Genomic DNA, 16,607 nt, shown 5'->3' with positions numbered 1-16,607 from the left:
AAAAAAAAAAAAAAAAAATGTATAAAGGCTTTCCCAATATTCCCCTCTGTTCAGATGTATCAAAATGTCACTATGTGTTCATAATTTTATGACCTGCATTTAAATTTTATTTTATGGTACTGGGGATTGAACCTAAGGCCTTCATGCTGAGCTAAATCCCCAATTACCCACACCTTTTAAATTTTGAGACCAGGTCTCATTAAGTTCCCCAGGCTGGGCTTGAATTTGCAATTCCTCCTGCCTCAGCTTCCCAGAGTGCTGGAATTACAGGCATGTGACCTCTTACCAAGCTATTACAATTTTTATAAAATATTTGAAATACAAGTGATAATACTGTATTAATCACCCATGACCCCAACAACCTAACACTAGGAAATCTAAATAGTTAACCCAAAATGGCTTCTGGGCCTTTCTTGTTATTCCTTTTTTTTAGGTTTCTTTTTTTTAGGGGGTACCAGGGACTGAACTCAGGTCCTTGCGTTTGCAAGGCAGGCCACTGAACTGCTGAGCTTAAATCCCCGGCCCTTTCTTAGGTTTCTTGAGACAGGTCTTACTATGCTATGCAATCCAGGCAGGCCTCTGCCTCAGCCTCCTGAAGGCTGGGATTACAGGTGTGCACCACCATGCCTGGTTCCTGCTGTACATTTTTGCTGGAGCCTGAGCCAGGACCTTCCTTGCCTGAAACCACAGGGCATTTCAGAGACTTGCTATTTGTTTTCCCTATGTCCACAAACTGTATCTTCTTAGGTTTTTTTATAGGTACCTTTTAAATTTTGGTCTGATTTCACCCATGAAGCTGGAAAGAGGCTAGGAAGTGCTCCCACAGTCCCCGCTTGATTTCCCAGTGGTTCCATATGCCTTCCACTTTATCACACACACCCGTCACATACACCGCTTAGGGCCAGCTGCAGACTCACTGCTTCCCAGAGCAAGGATGTCCCTTCCTTCCCAGAGTGCAGCTTGGCCTCCAGCACTTTACATCTGATAATACCATGAGCTGATCCGCAGCCCACCCCTTCCTAGTAACTTCCCATGCTCATATGCAAGGCTCTGCCGCCTTCCTTGGCTTCTCAGGGTCCTGACATTTCTGGATCATTTCCTTTTTGTGTGTATGGAACCAGGGTCAAACTGAGGACCTTACGCTCACCAGGCAGGCACAGCACCACTGAGTTACATCCCTGGCCCCAGCATTTCCCCATGTGCCTTACACATGGCATCACTCTACACACTGTGCAAACCCTTTGCACCTTATTTGTTGTTCAACATCCCTATGAGGAAACACACACATGAACACACAGTTCTTCCCCTTAGTACAGCTTGTGTGGACCTATCAAGTGTACACCATGTATACTGATCAGATCGCCTGCTCATTTCCAATTTGTGGTTAATACAAAAAATGCAGCGATGAGCCGGGCATGGTGGCGCACACGCCTGTAATCCCAGCACTCAGGAGGCTGAGGCAGGAGGATCACTGAGTTTGAGACCAGCCTGGGCTACATAGTGAGTTCCAGGTCAGTCTCAATTATATAGTGAGAGCTGTCTCAAAAAACAAACAAAAAAACAAAACAATAACAAAAAAAGCAGCTGTGCAGGTTCTTATCCAGGTTTTCTCCTGCAAGCATTGTGTTTATCTGCGGTTTCTCCTAGAAAGGGAAAACAGGAGCATTGCAAATCTTTCCCATTACTATTAAGCTGCTCTCAAGAGTGGTTTTTCTATTAACACTCCCAGTAGCAGCATATGAATATCCTGCATTTTCCATTTACCATATTGTGGCTATTTCCCCAGGATAATAAACATTTTAATGGTTATATAATACCCCCAAGGCTTCGCCAAATTTTATGTAAGAACTCTTTTACTCTTGGATATACAACTTCTTTCCTATTTTGTGTCAGCACAATTATGGTTTTGATAGGTATTCTTTTTTTTTTTTTTTTTTGGTACCAGGGATCAAATTGAGGTCCTTGCGCTTGAGGCAGTTGGTGGAACCACTGAACTAAATCCCCGGTCCTTGACAGATGTTCTTATGCAAGGATACTGAGCATCTGATGACCTTTTTAGACAAGACTTCTCCAAGGAGAATTTCTAGTTTTGCATTAAGAGAAGAGTTCCCACAATGCAGCCTCCTGCAATCAAACTTCCTGGTCCTGCACCACCTCACAAGCAGGAAGTCAAAGCAGGAAAGGGAGAAAAAAATATTAGCAGCTAGGGATGGGGTGTAGCTCAACAGCAGAGCACTTGCCTAGCATATCTCAGGCCCTGATTCCATCCTCAGCACGGCAAAAGAAAAAGGAAAAAAAAATTAACAAAAGTGCTCTTCAGAGAGGCCTAAGAATTCCAAGTCCATGTTAAAATGCTTGCAAACAATCTTTCTTTTCACACTGGTTAAAGACAATATTAGAAACAGTCACACACTGATGAGAACATTAAGAAACAGATTCTGAAACAAAATAAAACAAAACAAAAAAACAGATTCTGCCAGGGATTTAACTCAGTGGTGTAACGCCTACCTTGCAAGCACAAGGTCCTGAGTTCCATCCCTAGTACCAAACAAACAAACCACACAGATTCTCTGATACATGAAGGAGCCAGAATGACCTCAGCTGGTAATAGGTCTCAGGACTCTGTGGGGGTGGTAGCAGAATCAGCATTCACGCCAGGCCACGATTAGGAGCCTCACAGAAACCCCCCACCCCCGAACCCAGCACAGTTAGGAGCTTCTATGTCATTAAGCACACAAAGGCATGTGCATGGGCACACATATGGATGACGGAGGGGCACCCCACACGTGCTGGTATCTATTATACTTGTGGGACTGCTAGGAGGAGACACTGCTAAGTGGAACTGCCAGTCTGGGCCCCAAAGGAAGCCCCCACCTCCTGACAGTCTGCTCACCAGTTTTCTAAGATCCCCCCTGGGAAGAGGAGGAAGGGAAACCACACTCCTGCTGCACAGTCCTGACTGTGGGAGGGTCTGTCTCTCATTCAGCCGAAATCTGTTTCTGGTAAGGGCCTCTCACTGGGCCTGGGCCTGCTCCTCATCCCCTTGCTACACACACCACTCACACCTGAAAGCAGCTCTCAGACAGCACAGGAATTAGGTTGCGCACACCCAGCTCCCTGTATCCTTTCCAACACTGCAGCATGGTAAGATGCAGTCTCATTCGTGTTCAACTGAAATGCGTGATGTTTTGCCAAAATAACTTGAACAAATCCCAAGTCCTGCTCTTTATTTGTGTGGTACTAAGTTTCAAAACTTTAAATGTTCTTTGTTTATATTGCAAAGGAAGAGGGGCCCCAGTCAATGATCTATGAATCTAGAGAAGATTAATTAAACCCAAAGCAAGTAAAGGGAAACCAAAGAAGTAGGAAACAGGAATTGCAGGGATACCAAGCTGCTCCAGGGGGAAAGAAGACAAATCTAACCAGGAAAAGACGAGAAGATGCGAACATCCCAAATCGGGAACAGGTGGAGGATATTCTACAGATCCTACACTCCAGTCACAGATGGTCACAAACCTTATGCCTATAAATCCTATGACTTAAATGGACAGATTTCCTGAAAAAAAAAAAAAACTACTGGAGCTCATTCAAGAAAAAACAGATAACCTGAAATAGTCCTATGTGTAATAAAGAAATTGAACTTGCAGTTATAAAAAGCCTCCACAGGCCTCACACTGCCATTAAGACAGAGGAGCTGTGCTCTTCTCAGCCCTCTTAGATGGCACAGGCAGGTCAAACCACACCCTGGAGTCAAAAGAAGGCAGATGGCTAGGGCTCTCAGCTCCCAGAATCCTCTCTGCCTTGTTATGTACCACTGAGCACTAGTGGGATAAACAACATGGAGACATCAACAGGTCAGATAGTGGACCAGGGAAAAGACAACCTGGGAAGACAGTAACTGTTTGGGTCCAACTGTGCAGAACAAAAACTGCCCTCATCACACAGCCAAGGCCTCCTCAGGCCCACACTGATGGTGACTAGATCTCTAGGCCCCCATACCCTTTGGTGGCCTGAGGAAACTCCAGCCTTACACAACTGGCCAGCAGGGTGAGGCCACTGGGGAGCAGTTTCTCCCCTACCTAGGGAAAACCACAAAGGCTCAGCAAAGAAACAGAAGATACAGAAAGAACCAAACAAGAAGCTTAGAACTGAAAACCAACCAACCATATAAAGGTGCTGTGCAGCAGAACAGAGGGAAGAATTAGTGAGACCCCATCTCAACAAAAACAAGATATGTATTGTATGTGTACTTTTGGGAGCTGGCGGTGGAGACGGAACCCAGGAGTCACATACACCAGGCAAGCGCCCTATTGCTGAGCCACATCCTCAGCCACAGTACATATGGATTTTGCCAGGAGAAAAAATGAAGGAAAATAAAGTTCAGTAGTGGGCTTTGTTGTTTTTAGACCTCACTCTTTCCTTGGCAATTCTTTCTAAATCTTCCTCATATTATTCCCTGAGGGAAGATATATTATAGCGTGGCCCTGTCATTCTTCTTTTTTTTTGATACTGGGGACTGAACTCGGGTCCTTGTGCTTGCAAGGCAGGCGGTGGAACCTCTGAGCTAAATCCCCGGCCCTATCCTGCAGCACACCACTTCGTCTCTGCTCTTCCATTTTCTCTTCTGTAAATTGGCAACAATGTCACCCTCTGTATGGGTAACCACCCTATGGATTAAGTTAGCGTACATGATTACCCCATCTGCTGTTCTGATACCAACAGGCACTTATGACTGGTGGCTTTTTCAATTGCCTTTTTTTTTTTTGTTTTTTGAGACAGGGTCTCACTATGTAGTTGAGACTAACCTGGAACTCAGTATGTAGCCCAGGCTGATCTCACAGCGATCCTCCTAACTCAGCCTCCCAAGTGCTGGGATTACAGGCGTGCACCAACACGTATCAGGGTGGTATCAGGGATCAAACTCAGGACCTTTAGCCTGTGAGGCAGGTGTGGCACCACTGAGCTAAATCCCTGGCCCTAACTGGTAGCTTTTTACCACACTGTATTATATCATACTTCTGTCTGGACCGCATCCTCCTCAGGAGCTGGCCAAATGCAGCTCTTCCCACACTAACCACCTGTGACTATCTCAGCCACTCCTCACACATGAGCACCCCCCACCTCAGTCTCTGTACCCCAACATCTCCCTATTTGACCAAGCTCTGTCTCCACTGAGCTCTAGATCCTCAGAGAACAGCCGCTTACTGTCCACCTCCCAGCCTCCTTTCCCTTCTCAGCACCCAGTGTGGCCTGTGTACTAGCTTTCTTCACCTTGTGCTGGAGACTGAACATGCTAGGCACATTCTCTACCACTGAGCTATATTGCCAGGACCCCACACTGTTAAAGTGAAAAATAACCACTGGTGTGCCGGAAGGTCTAGAAGAAATGAACCAAAACAATAAAGGCATCTTTATTATCAAAGTAAAATCTCTTCATTTAAAGCAAGTGGTTTTCTGTGTTCTCCAAACTTTTAACAAAAGACACCTTTTAATAATCAGGAAACAACGACCAAGGGGACCCTCCAGAGAGGCTGTTGAGCCTTCTTGTCCATTTACCTGGTTGTTGACTACCACATGCACGGTGCCATGGGTCGTGTAGGATGGCAGGTCGCTGAGGTGGAAGGTTTCATACACGATGCCCTGGCCAGCGAAGGCAGCGTCTCCATGCAGGAGGATGGACATCACCTGCAAAGAAAACCCCAAATCTAAAACCTCCCGACTGCTGAGCTTATGAGGCAAATGGAGGAAATGCACTACAATTTGTTTTTCAAAAATAATGTTTCAAGATAATTTAAAATTGAGAAGGCAGAAGAGTACAAATGATCCCAATCCCCTTCTAGCCTGGTTGCTAAAACCTTGGTGGACCTGCTTGACATCCACACCCCACCGTTCTGCCACCAACAGCTCCCAACACAAGTCTTGGCACCCCCAGAGACCTCCTCCTGAACGCCCCCAGGATTTGTGGCCTGGGCTGCTTTCCACAGGCAGGCTGCTGTCCGTTGTGTTCCCCTTAGAAACCATCTTCTTAGTCTGTTTTGGGAGGAGACTGTTACCTGTTCCACCCCAAATCTCCACCCCAGCCTCAGCAGCATCAGCTACACACCTGAGCCTGCTCCTCAGGTGAGGACAGATGGCAACAGCTAACTTCTATCATGTCTACACTTAGAAGCTGGGATTCTCTGCAGAACGGCTTCCCTCCGCCTCCATTTACTCATTTGTATTAATCTGTGCCCAGGGCTCCTGTGTGACTTGACAGCTTGTATGTAACAGCAGCACTGGAGCTGCCTGCTCAGGGCAAATGGCATTCTGGGCACACCCTGCTGTGCTGCTCTGGCCTGGCCCAGTTCCTCAGGCAGGGAGGGGACTTAGGACCAGTTTCTGTATGCTGTGTCACCTGCCTGTGAGCACAGAGCTGGAAAAGGTAGGTGCACACATGGTTTATTTCTGTATCTATGGGTATCTGTAAAATAAAACTGAGTTCAGACTTATCCTCCCAATTCCAATCCAACATTTTTTGCTCAGCTGCCTCCTTCCACCTGTCAACTTCCCCTCCAACTGCTAGGCCCTTCACTCGCACTGCCTGCAGCACTTCCCATGAACTCAGTGTACCCCAGCCCCAGCTCCTTGGATTGGCAGTCTCCGCCTCTCCTAGCCTGTTCTAGCCACAGTTCTCCAGAGGGTGGGACCCAGCCAGCACGTTCACACTGCAGGACATGCAGGATGGAGAGGTACAGGCAGGGAGGAGCTCAGGATACAGGATGAGTCTGGCAGCTGTCTAAAGGCAAATTCCTTCTACCCTGGAGATCTCAGTTTTCTTTTGCAGGCTTTTAACTGAGCTTGTGAGGTCCACCTACAGGTGGGGGTTCACCTGCTTTCCTCAAAGTCCTCGGATTCAAATGTGACTCTCATCTCAAGAATGCCTTTACAGAAACATCTCCATGGGTGTCTGGCCAGCAAGGTGACATGTGACACGACCCCTTGTGCTATGCTGCCTCTGGGCCTGCAGACCTGCACCTCCCAAGTTTTCATCATCACCTGGGTCCTCAATCCTGTGCCAAGTCCTCTTGCCAGCAAGGGAAGGTCTAGGACTCGCTTTTCAACAATTTTTAAAAACAAGACAGCACATGTCCTGCCTCTTGGCTGTGAAGGATGCTCAAAAGACAGCTGGACAAAGGACACAGTGTCCAGTTTGCTTGGGGGCCCTGGAGGGGTGTGCAGCTCTGCCACAATGCCTGGATTCTTGTCTTGCTGGGATCAAGAGTGGCTGGAGTTAAGTCACGGCCGTTTCATTTTCTCTCGATCCCCACACAGCTTCCTCCTGCACAGGATTTCCACCAGTCTCTACTGCAGCAGGGGCACCTGGAGCCAGACTCTCTGTGATATCACAGAGCACTGATGTAGCTGGTGCCGCAACCCCACGCACAGGCACAGACTTGCCTGGGTCTGGAGGTTGCACCGCTGCACTGCGCAATTGCTTCTGTGCACACTTGTCCCCTGGGCCACATTGCATGAGTCAAATCAGGTGTTTCCTGATTGTGCACAAGGCTCTGGGAGACAGTACATAACTTTTCATCAACACTGAGGTTAAGCAACATGCATGCCAGCTTCTTGAGTGCTAAGATTTAGCAAAAATCAAATAATTCCCTGAGGGTTTGGAAGCAGCAAGGAAAACAGGCAGGCTGAACCCCAGAGGATGTTCGAGGGCCTGGGGCAAGATGAAGAGGTGGGGCAGGAGATTGCTGGCAGCCTCCGGGCTGAGGGTGGCCAGGACCACTCTCTACCACACAGGGCTGGAGACTCACTCTACATGCACATCTGCAAGCGAGAGGGTACTTACTAGCTGGCCTCCCTGTCCTAACAGCTGACCAAAGGATGGCCTTGTGTAGCCATGTGCAGCAGTTTTAAATATCCTCTGCTACCTCCTCTATCAGTGCATTACTTTTCAGGACGTTTCCAGTGTTGTAAGCAAGGATTGGTCCAGTGGGTTTTGTAAGTCACCAAAGCTCTCCGAATTGAGTTCTACCACTTGACCCCAGTACTAGCAAAGGTCAGGGAAACCTTAGGGGGCACTGGGCACCCCCATGTGGTCTCTCCTAGCATAAGCCCTCCCACTCACTCGTGTTGTATGTGGACATGGGGGCTGCATGTCGCCTAACAGAGCTGGGGCCTCTGTGACTACCTGGAGTTTCTGTGGCACCACCCAAGCCTAGTGTGAGGCTGTGGAGTTAAGCTCTGCTCCTGGGACAGCAAGTGTCCTCAATGAGGAATCACTTCTGGCTCCCAAAGCCAAGTTGGCCTGCTCTGTCTCCTCCTCTTATGCCACCAAGCAGATTCACAGTATTTTAAACTGCACAACCTAGTAAGCTGACCAATTCCACCAAAGACCTGCCCTCCCTCCCAAGGAGTAACTGCCTTGTGGTCCAAGCCTGGCTGGCCTCAAACTTATGGTGAACATCCTGCCTCAGCCTCCTGAGTGCTGGGACTGCAGTGCTGGCTTAGGCCATCCTTACATAATAAAAACTAGACTTTGTTGTGAACAGAATTCTACTTAAGGTTAAGAAAGGGCAAGTGGTTACAATCTGCTGAGAGTTTCTCCATGTGCAGACTGGCCAGCATTAGTCAGCACTGTGTCACACTCAAGAGTGCCACGGCAACACCCCAGCCACCCTTGGGACTGCCTGCCTCTGAAGTGGGCTTCTGCCTCAAACCCAGCAGACTCTCTTCTGATGTCCCCCAGTCCTGCCCTTTTTCCTTCAGGCTTACTCAGACCTTGCAGATTCCCTCTGTTCCATGAAAGCATCCCTGTCCACCAAGGGTAGCTGACCAGCTCCCCCGCAGGTGTGGAAACATGAATCTACTCCCCTTCTAGTTCTAGTGATTACAACTTAGGAGAAAGCCTGTCTGCACATGGGACTACTTTACTACTGCTACCCTTTCAGTTGGTTTAATAGATATATTTATATCTAATATATAATGATACATATATTTACATACACATACACATGCCCCGCACACATGCACCCCCATATGTTTGTGTGTGTGTGTGTGTGTGTGTATTTTTTTTTCCCCCTGAGACAGGGTCTCACTATGTATTTGAGACTGACCTGGAACTCACTATGTAGCTCAGGCTGGTCTCGAACTCACAGCGATCCTCCTGCCTCAGCCTCCCGAATGCTGGGATTACAGGCATGCGCCACCATGCCCGGCCTGTATATATATTTTGAGACAATGTCTTGCTAAGTTACTATTTGCCCAGGCTGGACTCCAATTTATGAACCTCCTTCTTCAAACTTCCAGAGCGCTGGGATTATAGGCATATACCATCAATGTGGCAGGTAGAGAAGTTTGAAACCCCAAAAGCATGTCGCCTGAGACATGCCCTGGGCCTGGTGGAGCTGTGTGTGGAGCCCTGAACTGCAGGGTTTAGTCTCACAGGCCTCTCTGGGGCCTCACCTTCTTCCCCTCAGTATCTCCACAGTAGAACTGCTCGGCCTTGGTCTTGCCCATCACCACAGGGTCAGCAGCTTCCAAGTGGGATGGGTTTGCCACCAAGGACAGGGTGATGTTCCTGTCTGTCACGCGGTTGATCCTGCGGTGATACATGCCCAGGTGGTACTTCATGTCTCCGGAGCCCTGCAGTGCAAAGAGTGAGTCTGGTGCTGGCAAGAAATGCTCACTTCCCACGTCCCACTGTGGGAGGAGGGGCATCAGCCCTTCCCCAAGGTCACCTGCCCAGGGCACAAGAAGTCCACGGGAAGGGGGTGGGCTGCTGGGTAGAGGCACCAGCTGTTCTCAGAGGCTAGCACAGGAGACAGGCCCACACAGAGGCCTCATCTCACCTCATCTGCTGCCTCCAGCTTTGAATCAAACTGACAGAAAATCTGCTCCAGCTCCTTCCTGATGACATTCGCGAGCACGTTGAGCCGTCCCCTGGGACACAGGGCGAGGTGAGTAGATCCTCAGGGCATAGATGCTCCATACGCCTGCTCTTACCCAAGATGGGCTCCCCCTTGGCTTGTGGCTCAGGACCAGCTGTGACCCAGAGCCAAGGTGGGCACTGCATGGCAGGCATGCAAGACCACTGGGTAGGAAGTGCACACATACCACTGCCCACCCCGTTTCTGCCCCAGCATCAGAACAGCCTGGGCTCCGAGTCAGACCCTGGCAAGGGTTTGACTCTTTAGATCAAACTGCATTTGATCTTTAGAAAACTTAACACCAAGCCAAATACCATTCTGAACCACATGTGGCGTGGGCCAGCCACACAGAAGGGGGACTCTGGTCATCCTTCCCACAGCTGGTGAACCCCACCCCTGCATGCCTGCACACCACACCCACCTGTGTGGCATCCCCATGATCACATAGTCTATTCCGTTCTCACTGGACTTGTCGATGATGGTCTTGAGTGCAGGGATCAGCACCTCACAGCCTTCTAGACCAAAGCGCTTCTCAGAGGACCACTTCCGCTGCAGGAAGTCCTCAAACCTGGGTAGGGAATCAAGAACCTTAAGGAGCAATACCCCTGTCCTCCTAATGTCAGATTTTCCTAGGTGACGAGAAGGTGCTTCGGAGGCTGCCTCTGCTCACCACTCCATCTTCCCACAGGCAGGTGGCTGTGGCCGCATCAAGGACTGTACCCCACTGACGACCACAGATCACCTGAGAGTGAGATCTGTGGTCCTAGCCAGTCCCTTACCTGGTGGACCGCACGAGCCTGGCCAGCAAGGTCCGTTTTTCCTCATTGGTGAACTGCATGATCCCAGGGGTCTCGAACTTGTGCCGGATCCATTGGCACTGCTCCAAGTCATTAATGAACATGAACTCCACTCCAATGTGCTGGCAGTAGGCTACCTGTCCCGCCACACAGGGGATACAAGGATCACTGATGGACACGAACTGCATCTGATGAGCTGGTAGCAGCCAACTGTCCCCCTCCCCTGCCAAAGAATGCTGAAGCAGGCCAGCTGGCTGAAGCGGTGCAATTTCCATCTCCAACTAATCTGAGCCAAGCTCTGAGAAAGCAGAGCTGAGTGGGGCCAGTGCTAGGCACCTGTGTTACTGCACACTGAGAATCTCTCAGGTCTGTCAGGGTCAGGCCAAGGAAGCACTTAGTTCTACCAATTCATTATCCTTGGGGCAGGGGAGACTGGCCATGTCCCCAGGAAAGGCCGACTGTACTCACAGTGACACCTGTGCCGGCACCGGAACAGACACACATGTGCTGCCATGGGTTTAATGGCCATTTATAAAGACTAAGGTTTTCAACATCCACTCTTTCAGACCACACTCCTCCTCAGAAACTGTAGGCTTAAACAGGCACGTGACTGCACATACAATGAGGAGCAGGTCTGGAACAGACCCGACATGTCCCAAACCACAACTGTGTGGTGACATGTGGGAGAGGAGGCAGCAGTCAGCTCTGTAGAAGCAGGAGCCCCTGGGAAGGGCGGGCTGGAGGGGAAGGAGAGTAGAGAAGAGGAGACAGGGTCTGGGAAATGCATCTTAGCTGCCTATGTCCAGGGTTCCTACAGAGGCCCTCAGCCCTTCCTCAGTCCCTGTGCCTTTCTCTACGAATGTCACTGTCCCACAGACCCAGGGCCCATGTGAGCAGACACCAGCGAGCAGCTCCCTGTCTGCTCCAGTGAGGGAGGACTCTCCCCTCAGTCACTGCTGCATCTGCCCTGGCAGAGGCAGCAGGACAGCATGGAGTGCTGCTCAGGCCCCGCCTTAGTCCCTTTTAAGCCCAGCAGGTGTGATTTCCATTAGTGAAGAATTAAAGCTCAGAGGAAACTGTCAGGCTAAAAAACCAATTTCTCCCCAACCTATCAGTATCACTTAGCCATTAACATGTGGGTGCAGTTTCTGACCAATGAGTCATGTTTCCTTCCCTGCTCTTAGCTCAATCCCCAGGAGCAAAGGGCAGCAAGTTTGGGAGCTGTTTCATAGCTTCTCCTCTCCTTTTCTCAACAGCTGCAAGATGAGTAGTATGTCATGGGACTGAGAGCTTCAGTCTTGCTAGACTACACCACACCCACCCCAAAACCTAGAACCACCCTACCACCAGCCCATGGTGAGGTCATATGCATGTCTGTGCCCCAAGCTGTGGCCTTCTGGGTCCAGACACTGGCTGGGCAGAGAGGAGGGCAGCCTGTGATTGCTGTGGGAATCAGAGGGACTCCACACTCAGCAATACCTAATCCAGAGGCAGTCACCACTCCCATCCCACCCAATTCTGTGCCTGGGAAGAAGGTGCTAAAGGATGCTGGGAGAAGGGCACCGCATGGCTTCTCTGGGGCGGTGTCCTCAGGCAAGCTTTCTGACCAGACAGCATGCCCAGACTCCTGGGAAGTGAGGGGCTCTTGGTGTACACAGCTTTCATTTGGCTGTCATCCTGACAGTATGAGATCGACATGAGAGACACCTGACAGAGGGTGGGAAACAAGGGTGGCCAAGTTACCTGGGGACAGGACCCCTTGGAGGAGGACTAGGCTATATGGGATGCTGCCTGTGGGGTATGGATGGCAGAATTTCAGATCAGCACCAGCCAGCAGAAATATGATATGAGCTGCTTACAATTTCATGATACACTTAAGCCTTAGTAATTTATGTTTTCCTACTAGAATCAGGTAAAATAAGTTTTCTTGTCTTATTTGAGCCACTATATCAAACATATTATCTTTTCAGCATTAAATGTTACTCAGACATTTGGCACATTTCAAGTGCTCAATAGTCCCAGTTCCAGGTGGCTTGTGGCTCCTGTGCTGAAGAGGATAGGACCAGAGAGCACTGCTGGCATAGAGACAGTGGTGCAGAGGGGACAGGAAGGACCCAGAACCCTGGCCACCCACTCCTGAGGCTAGCACACAGGTGTGGTCTCTCACAGAACCCTAAATTGAGGAAGGATAGGAATGAGGCAGCTCCAAGCAGAGTGCTCCATCCATTGCCCAAAACTTGCAGGCCACTCGCAGCCAACTATGCAAACTCTCACAAGAAATCTGAAACCACACCAACTCACCAACGCAGCGGGGAAGCCCAGGGTGGTGGGAGGATTCTGCTTTGAGGACTCAGGCTGACTGATGTCCAGCCAGGATAGGACCCATGGGGAGCCCACTGAGGTGCAACCTGGGCTTGTTGGGCCATCAGATCCACTGATGGGATCCAAATCAGTTAGTAGCACTAAGTCACAGCTAACACTGAGCATGGGCCCCCTCAAACCCATCCTGCCTTCTGGGACGGGCACTGCAGTGAGCCTCCCATAAAGGCTGGAGTGAACAGAGAGGTGACGACTTGTCCAAGCTAGAAGGCACAAGTTGGACACAAGCCAGATTCAGCTGCTGTCTATAACATGTTATAAGGAGCTCCTGGCAGGCTATATATTTACAAAGTCCAGAAACGAGAGACAAAGAAAACTGAGGATGAGAGAAATGGAGGGAGAGGGAAAGGGCAGCAAGAGCCAGCACCTACTGCCTTGGGACCTGTGCACATGGGGAGCAACTGGCTCCAGGCCTGTCCCCCAGGTGGAGGCAACTCTCCAGAGAGCTACATGCATCTGAAATAAACTCCAGGAATTGACAACACAGAATTTTTTTTTCTCTCTGGCTAATCACAAAAACATACTTACACTTACATTTAAAAAAAATATAGGACAAGAAAAAAATAAACCTAGTCTTGAGGGCATCCTACTAATGCAAACTCCTGATAAATCTGCTAGTTTTTCACTTTTTTTAAATAAATAAATACATTTATTATTTATTTATTTATTTATTTATTATTGTTTTGGTACCAGGGATTGAACTTGGGTCCTTGCACTTGCAAGGCAGGTGGCAGAACCACTGAGCTAAATCCCTGGTCCTCACTTTTTTTGGGTTTTTTTTTTTTTTTTCTTTTTGGTACCGGGGATCGAACTCAGGTCCTTGCGCTTGCAAGTCAGGCCACCGAACCGCTGAGCTAAATCCCCAGCCCTTTTTTTTGGTTTTTTGAGACAGGGTCTCACTATGTAGTTGAGACTGCCTTGGAACTCACTATGTAGCCCAGGTTGGTCTCGAACTCACAGTGATCCTCCTGCCTCAGCCTCCCAAGTGCTGGGATTACAGGCATGGGCCACCACGCCCGGCTTCCTTACTTTTTTTTTTTAAAAGAAGGTCTCACTTGTGTAGTTCAGGCTGGCCTTGAACTCCGTGTAGCCCAGGCTTGCCTGAACTTGCAGTGATTTTCGTTTTCTACACCTGGCTGAAATCTGCTAGATTTTTCCAGACACTGTCACATTCCTACCTCTAGGCGACGGATGATCTCCCGCAGAGGCAGCGCTGACTCCTGTCCCCCAATGAAGGTGGTAGTGGGCAGATGGAAGACTTTGTCCAGGTCCGACTCGTCGAGGCCATAGAACCCTGCAGGCAGGCGGCGAGGGAGGACACAGCCAGGCAGGGACCGCAGTTTACAGGGAGGGGAAGGGATGCCCCAGGGGAGCAGAAAGAAAAAAAAATGTATAAAAAAGCCCCTGACATATACAAAAATATCTTATAGTCAGAAATTTTCGCAACAAATGGGAGCTGAGACCATTACTGGGTGTCATAGGTAAACCAGAATAAAGCTCCTATTACGCATGTATTAGTCCAGTGCACCAATTATTTATAATTTTGAGACAATTTATTTCAAGATCCCAAAGATAAAAACCAATTTTGGGGTGGGAAGAGGAGGCTGTGAGAAGGCACTTTGTAAGTCAATCAAACAGCAAATGAACAGTTAAGAAGGAAATCAGAGCAGGAAGTGAGGAGTTGATAGAGAAGAGCAGATCGATACGAGTCACATAACAATCATGTGGGTCTGTGCTGACCAAGCGCTGGGACTAAGTGAGGGAGAAACAGCCACTGTGAGCGGTGCAGGGCCCACACAGGCAGCCTAGGAGGGGAAATAGAGGCCTGGAGTTAAGGCCAAGCCTCCTCGCCTAGGAGACCCCACCAACCCTGCTGCTCAGTCAGGGGAGAGAACGCCTTGTCTCCTCCGTGGAAAGTACACTCTAAGCTCACAAAGACCAGCCATCGAGGAAGGACTTTCTAGAACTGCACGGTTTGCCTGTTCCATCACCAAGTCGTGAGTAAAGAAGGCAGGTTCTTTTTCCAGCCTGGTGCTCACTCTGAAACAATCTACAGACCTGGTAGGGCAAACAGCAGTGTGAGTCACCGGCACACAGCCGAATTCCCTCAGGCTCCAGGGATGAAGTGAAGCAGGAAGCAAGCAACCTGGAGTCTCGACATCCACCTAGAAGTCCTCGTCGCCTAGCCAAATGAGGGTTAGAACCCGACACTGGTACAGGATTTGGGGGGGCAGTTGAGACAGGGTCTCAACTACGTAGTTGCCTCAGCCTCCCAAGTGCTGGGATTACAAACTTGCGCCACCACGCCTGGCTAGTACAGGATTTTAACACAGGAGTTTGCTAACAACCGTGGACTCGAGTCTCTGGGATTTGTGAAAATGCTCATTTCCAGGCTTCAACCCCAGACAGATGTGAGTGGTCTTGGGTGATCCAGGGATCTCAGGTGATTCTGATTCAAGCTGGTTGGGAGCTACCACCTTTCTGTATCTAATGCATTAGCACAGTTTTAAAATCTTAAAATCAAACTAAGTTTATCGAGCCCTTTCTGTTTTAGTAAAACAAAAGCAACTCTGGCCTCTTCACCTGGAGAATGGTGATAGCAGCAGTGGCTCATCGGAGTCCATCTGTCTCCTCCTGGTTCTCTACCAACCACGTGGCTCTGCAGTTTGCAGTATGAGGAGGGACACACACACAGGCCAATAGCATGAGTGGAGGAAAAACAGTCATTTTTGAGAAATTTTTCCTAGCTGATTTAAAAACTCAGGCCTGGAGCAGATTATGGGACCAGAGCATCCATCCAATAGTGCACATTTTGTTGAGAAATTTGACTATGAAATCAATCAGAGGAGGTTCTCATCTCAGACTTCAGATGAGAACTGTGTTTGCTGTGCCCTCTCAGCATCCTAGACTGGACTCACAGTGACACCTCCACTCAAACACACTGAGCCCCAGAAATTAAACACACAGATGCCCCACTGCAAAGGCTGAGGACACAAATTCTCTTCATGTTTCCTCAACAAGTACAAACAAAAACCCTAGATGATACATGAAAGCAAACACATGCTGGGCATGATGGTGCACACAACCAGTAATCCCAGCACTCAGGAAGTTGGAGGGAAAGGACCACAAGTTCAAGCCTAATTTGGGCAACCTAGCAAGACTGTCTCAAAATAAAAAATAAAAAATATCAATGTGAAAGCCCTGGGTTCAATCCCTAGTACTACCAAAAAGAGAAAAGAAAATAAATATGATATAAGCCCCTGAAGGTGGAAAGAAAACACAGCAGCCAAGGAGACCTCAGGGTTCCCTCTGCTCCAATATCCTAGGACCTGGAGCAAAAAAAGCAGCAGATAACAAACATCACACAAAAGCCAGTTTCTATCCAAGTACCATGAAAAGGAGTACAGCCAAGTAAGGTAGAAAACTTTTAGCTAAGTACTGTGCTATAGCAGCCAGGAACCACAGGCAACACTGCAACCCCAGCCAGCCTGTGCCCCACCCCAAGGTTTCAGAA

The 16,607-nt window shown here is 49.0% G+C and overlaps 1 protein-coding gene across 5 annotated transcripts in view; it reads right to left on the bottom strand.

Moving 5' to 3' along the window:
• Ogdh (oxoglutarate dehydrogenase) overlaps window positions 1-16,607 on the bottom strand; it is a 72,148-nt gene that overhangs the window by 9,712 nt on the left and 45,829 nt on the right. For all 5 annotated transcript variants that reach the window (XM_010624930.2, XM_010624929.2, XM_010624932.2 and 2 more), the window contains 6 exons: window positions 14,272-14,387; window positions 10,697-10,851; window positions 10,339-10,485; window positions 9,840-9,930; window positions 9,454-9,633; window positions 5,557-5,685 (listed from right to left, as the gene is read on the bottom strand). In XM_010624930.2, the coding sequence (XP_010623232.1) occupies window positions 5,557-5,685; window positions 9,454-9,633; window positions 9,840-9,930; window positions 10,339-10,485; window positions 10,697-10,851; window positions 14,272-14,387 (818 nt within the window). The remainder of the gene's footprint in view (window positions 1-5,556; window positions 5,686-9,453; window positions 9,634-9,839; window positions 9,931-10,338; window positions 10,486-10,696; window positions 10,852-14,271; window positions 14,388-16,607) is intronic.

Source organism: Fukomys damarensis, unplaced genomic scaffold, assembly GCF_012274545.1.
Source record: "Fukomys damarensis isolate Sample0158 unplaced genomic scaffold, DMR_v1.0_HiC HiC_scaffold_17, whole genome shotgun sequence".
Lineage (NCBI taxonomy): Eukaryota > Metazoa > Chordata > Mammalia > Rodentia > Bathyergidae > Fukomys > Fukomys damarensis.
The sequence above is the reverse complement of the archived record's forward strand: the minus strand, read 5'-3'. Positions and strand labels throughout refer to the sequence as shown.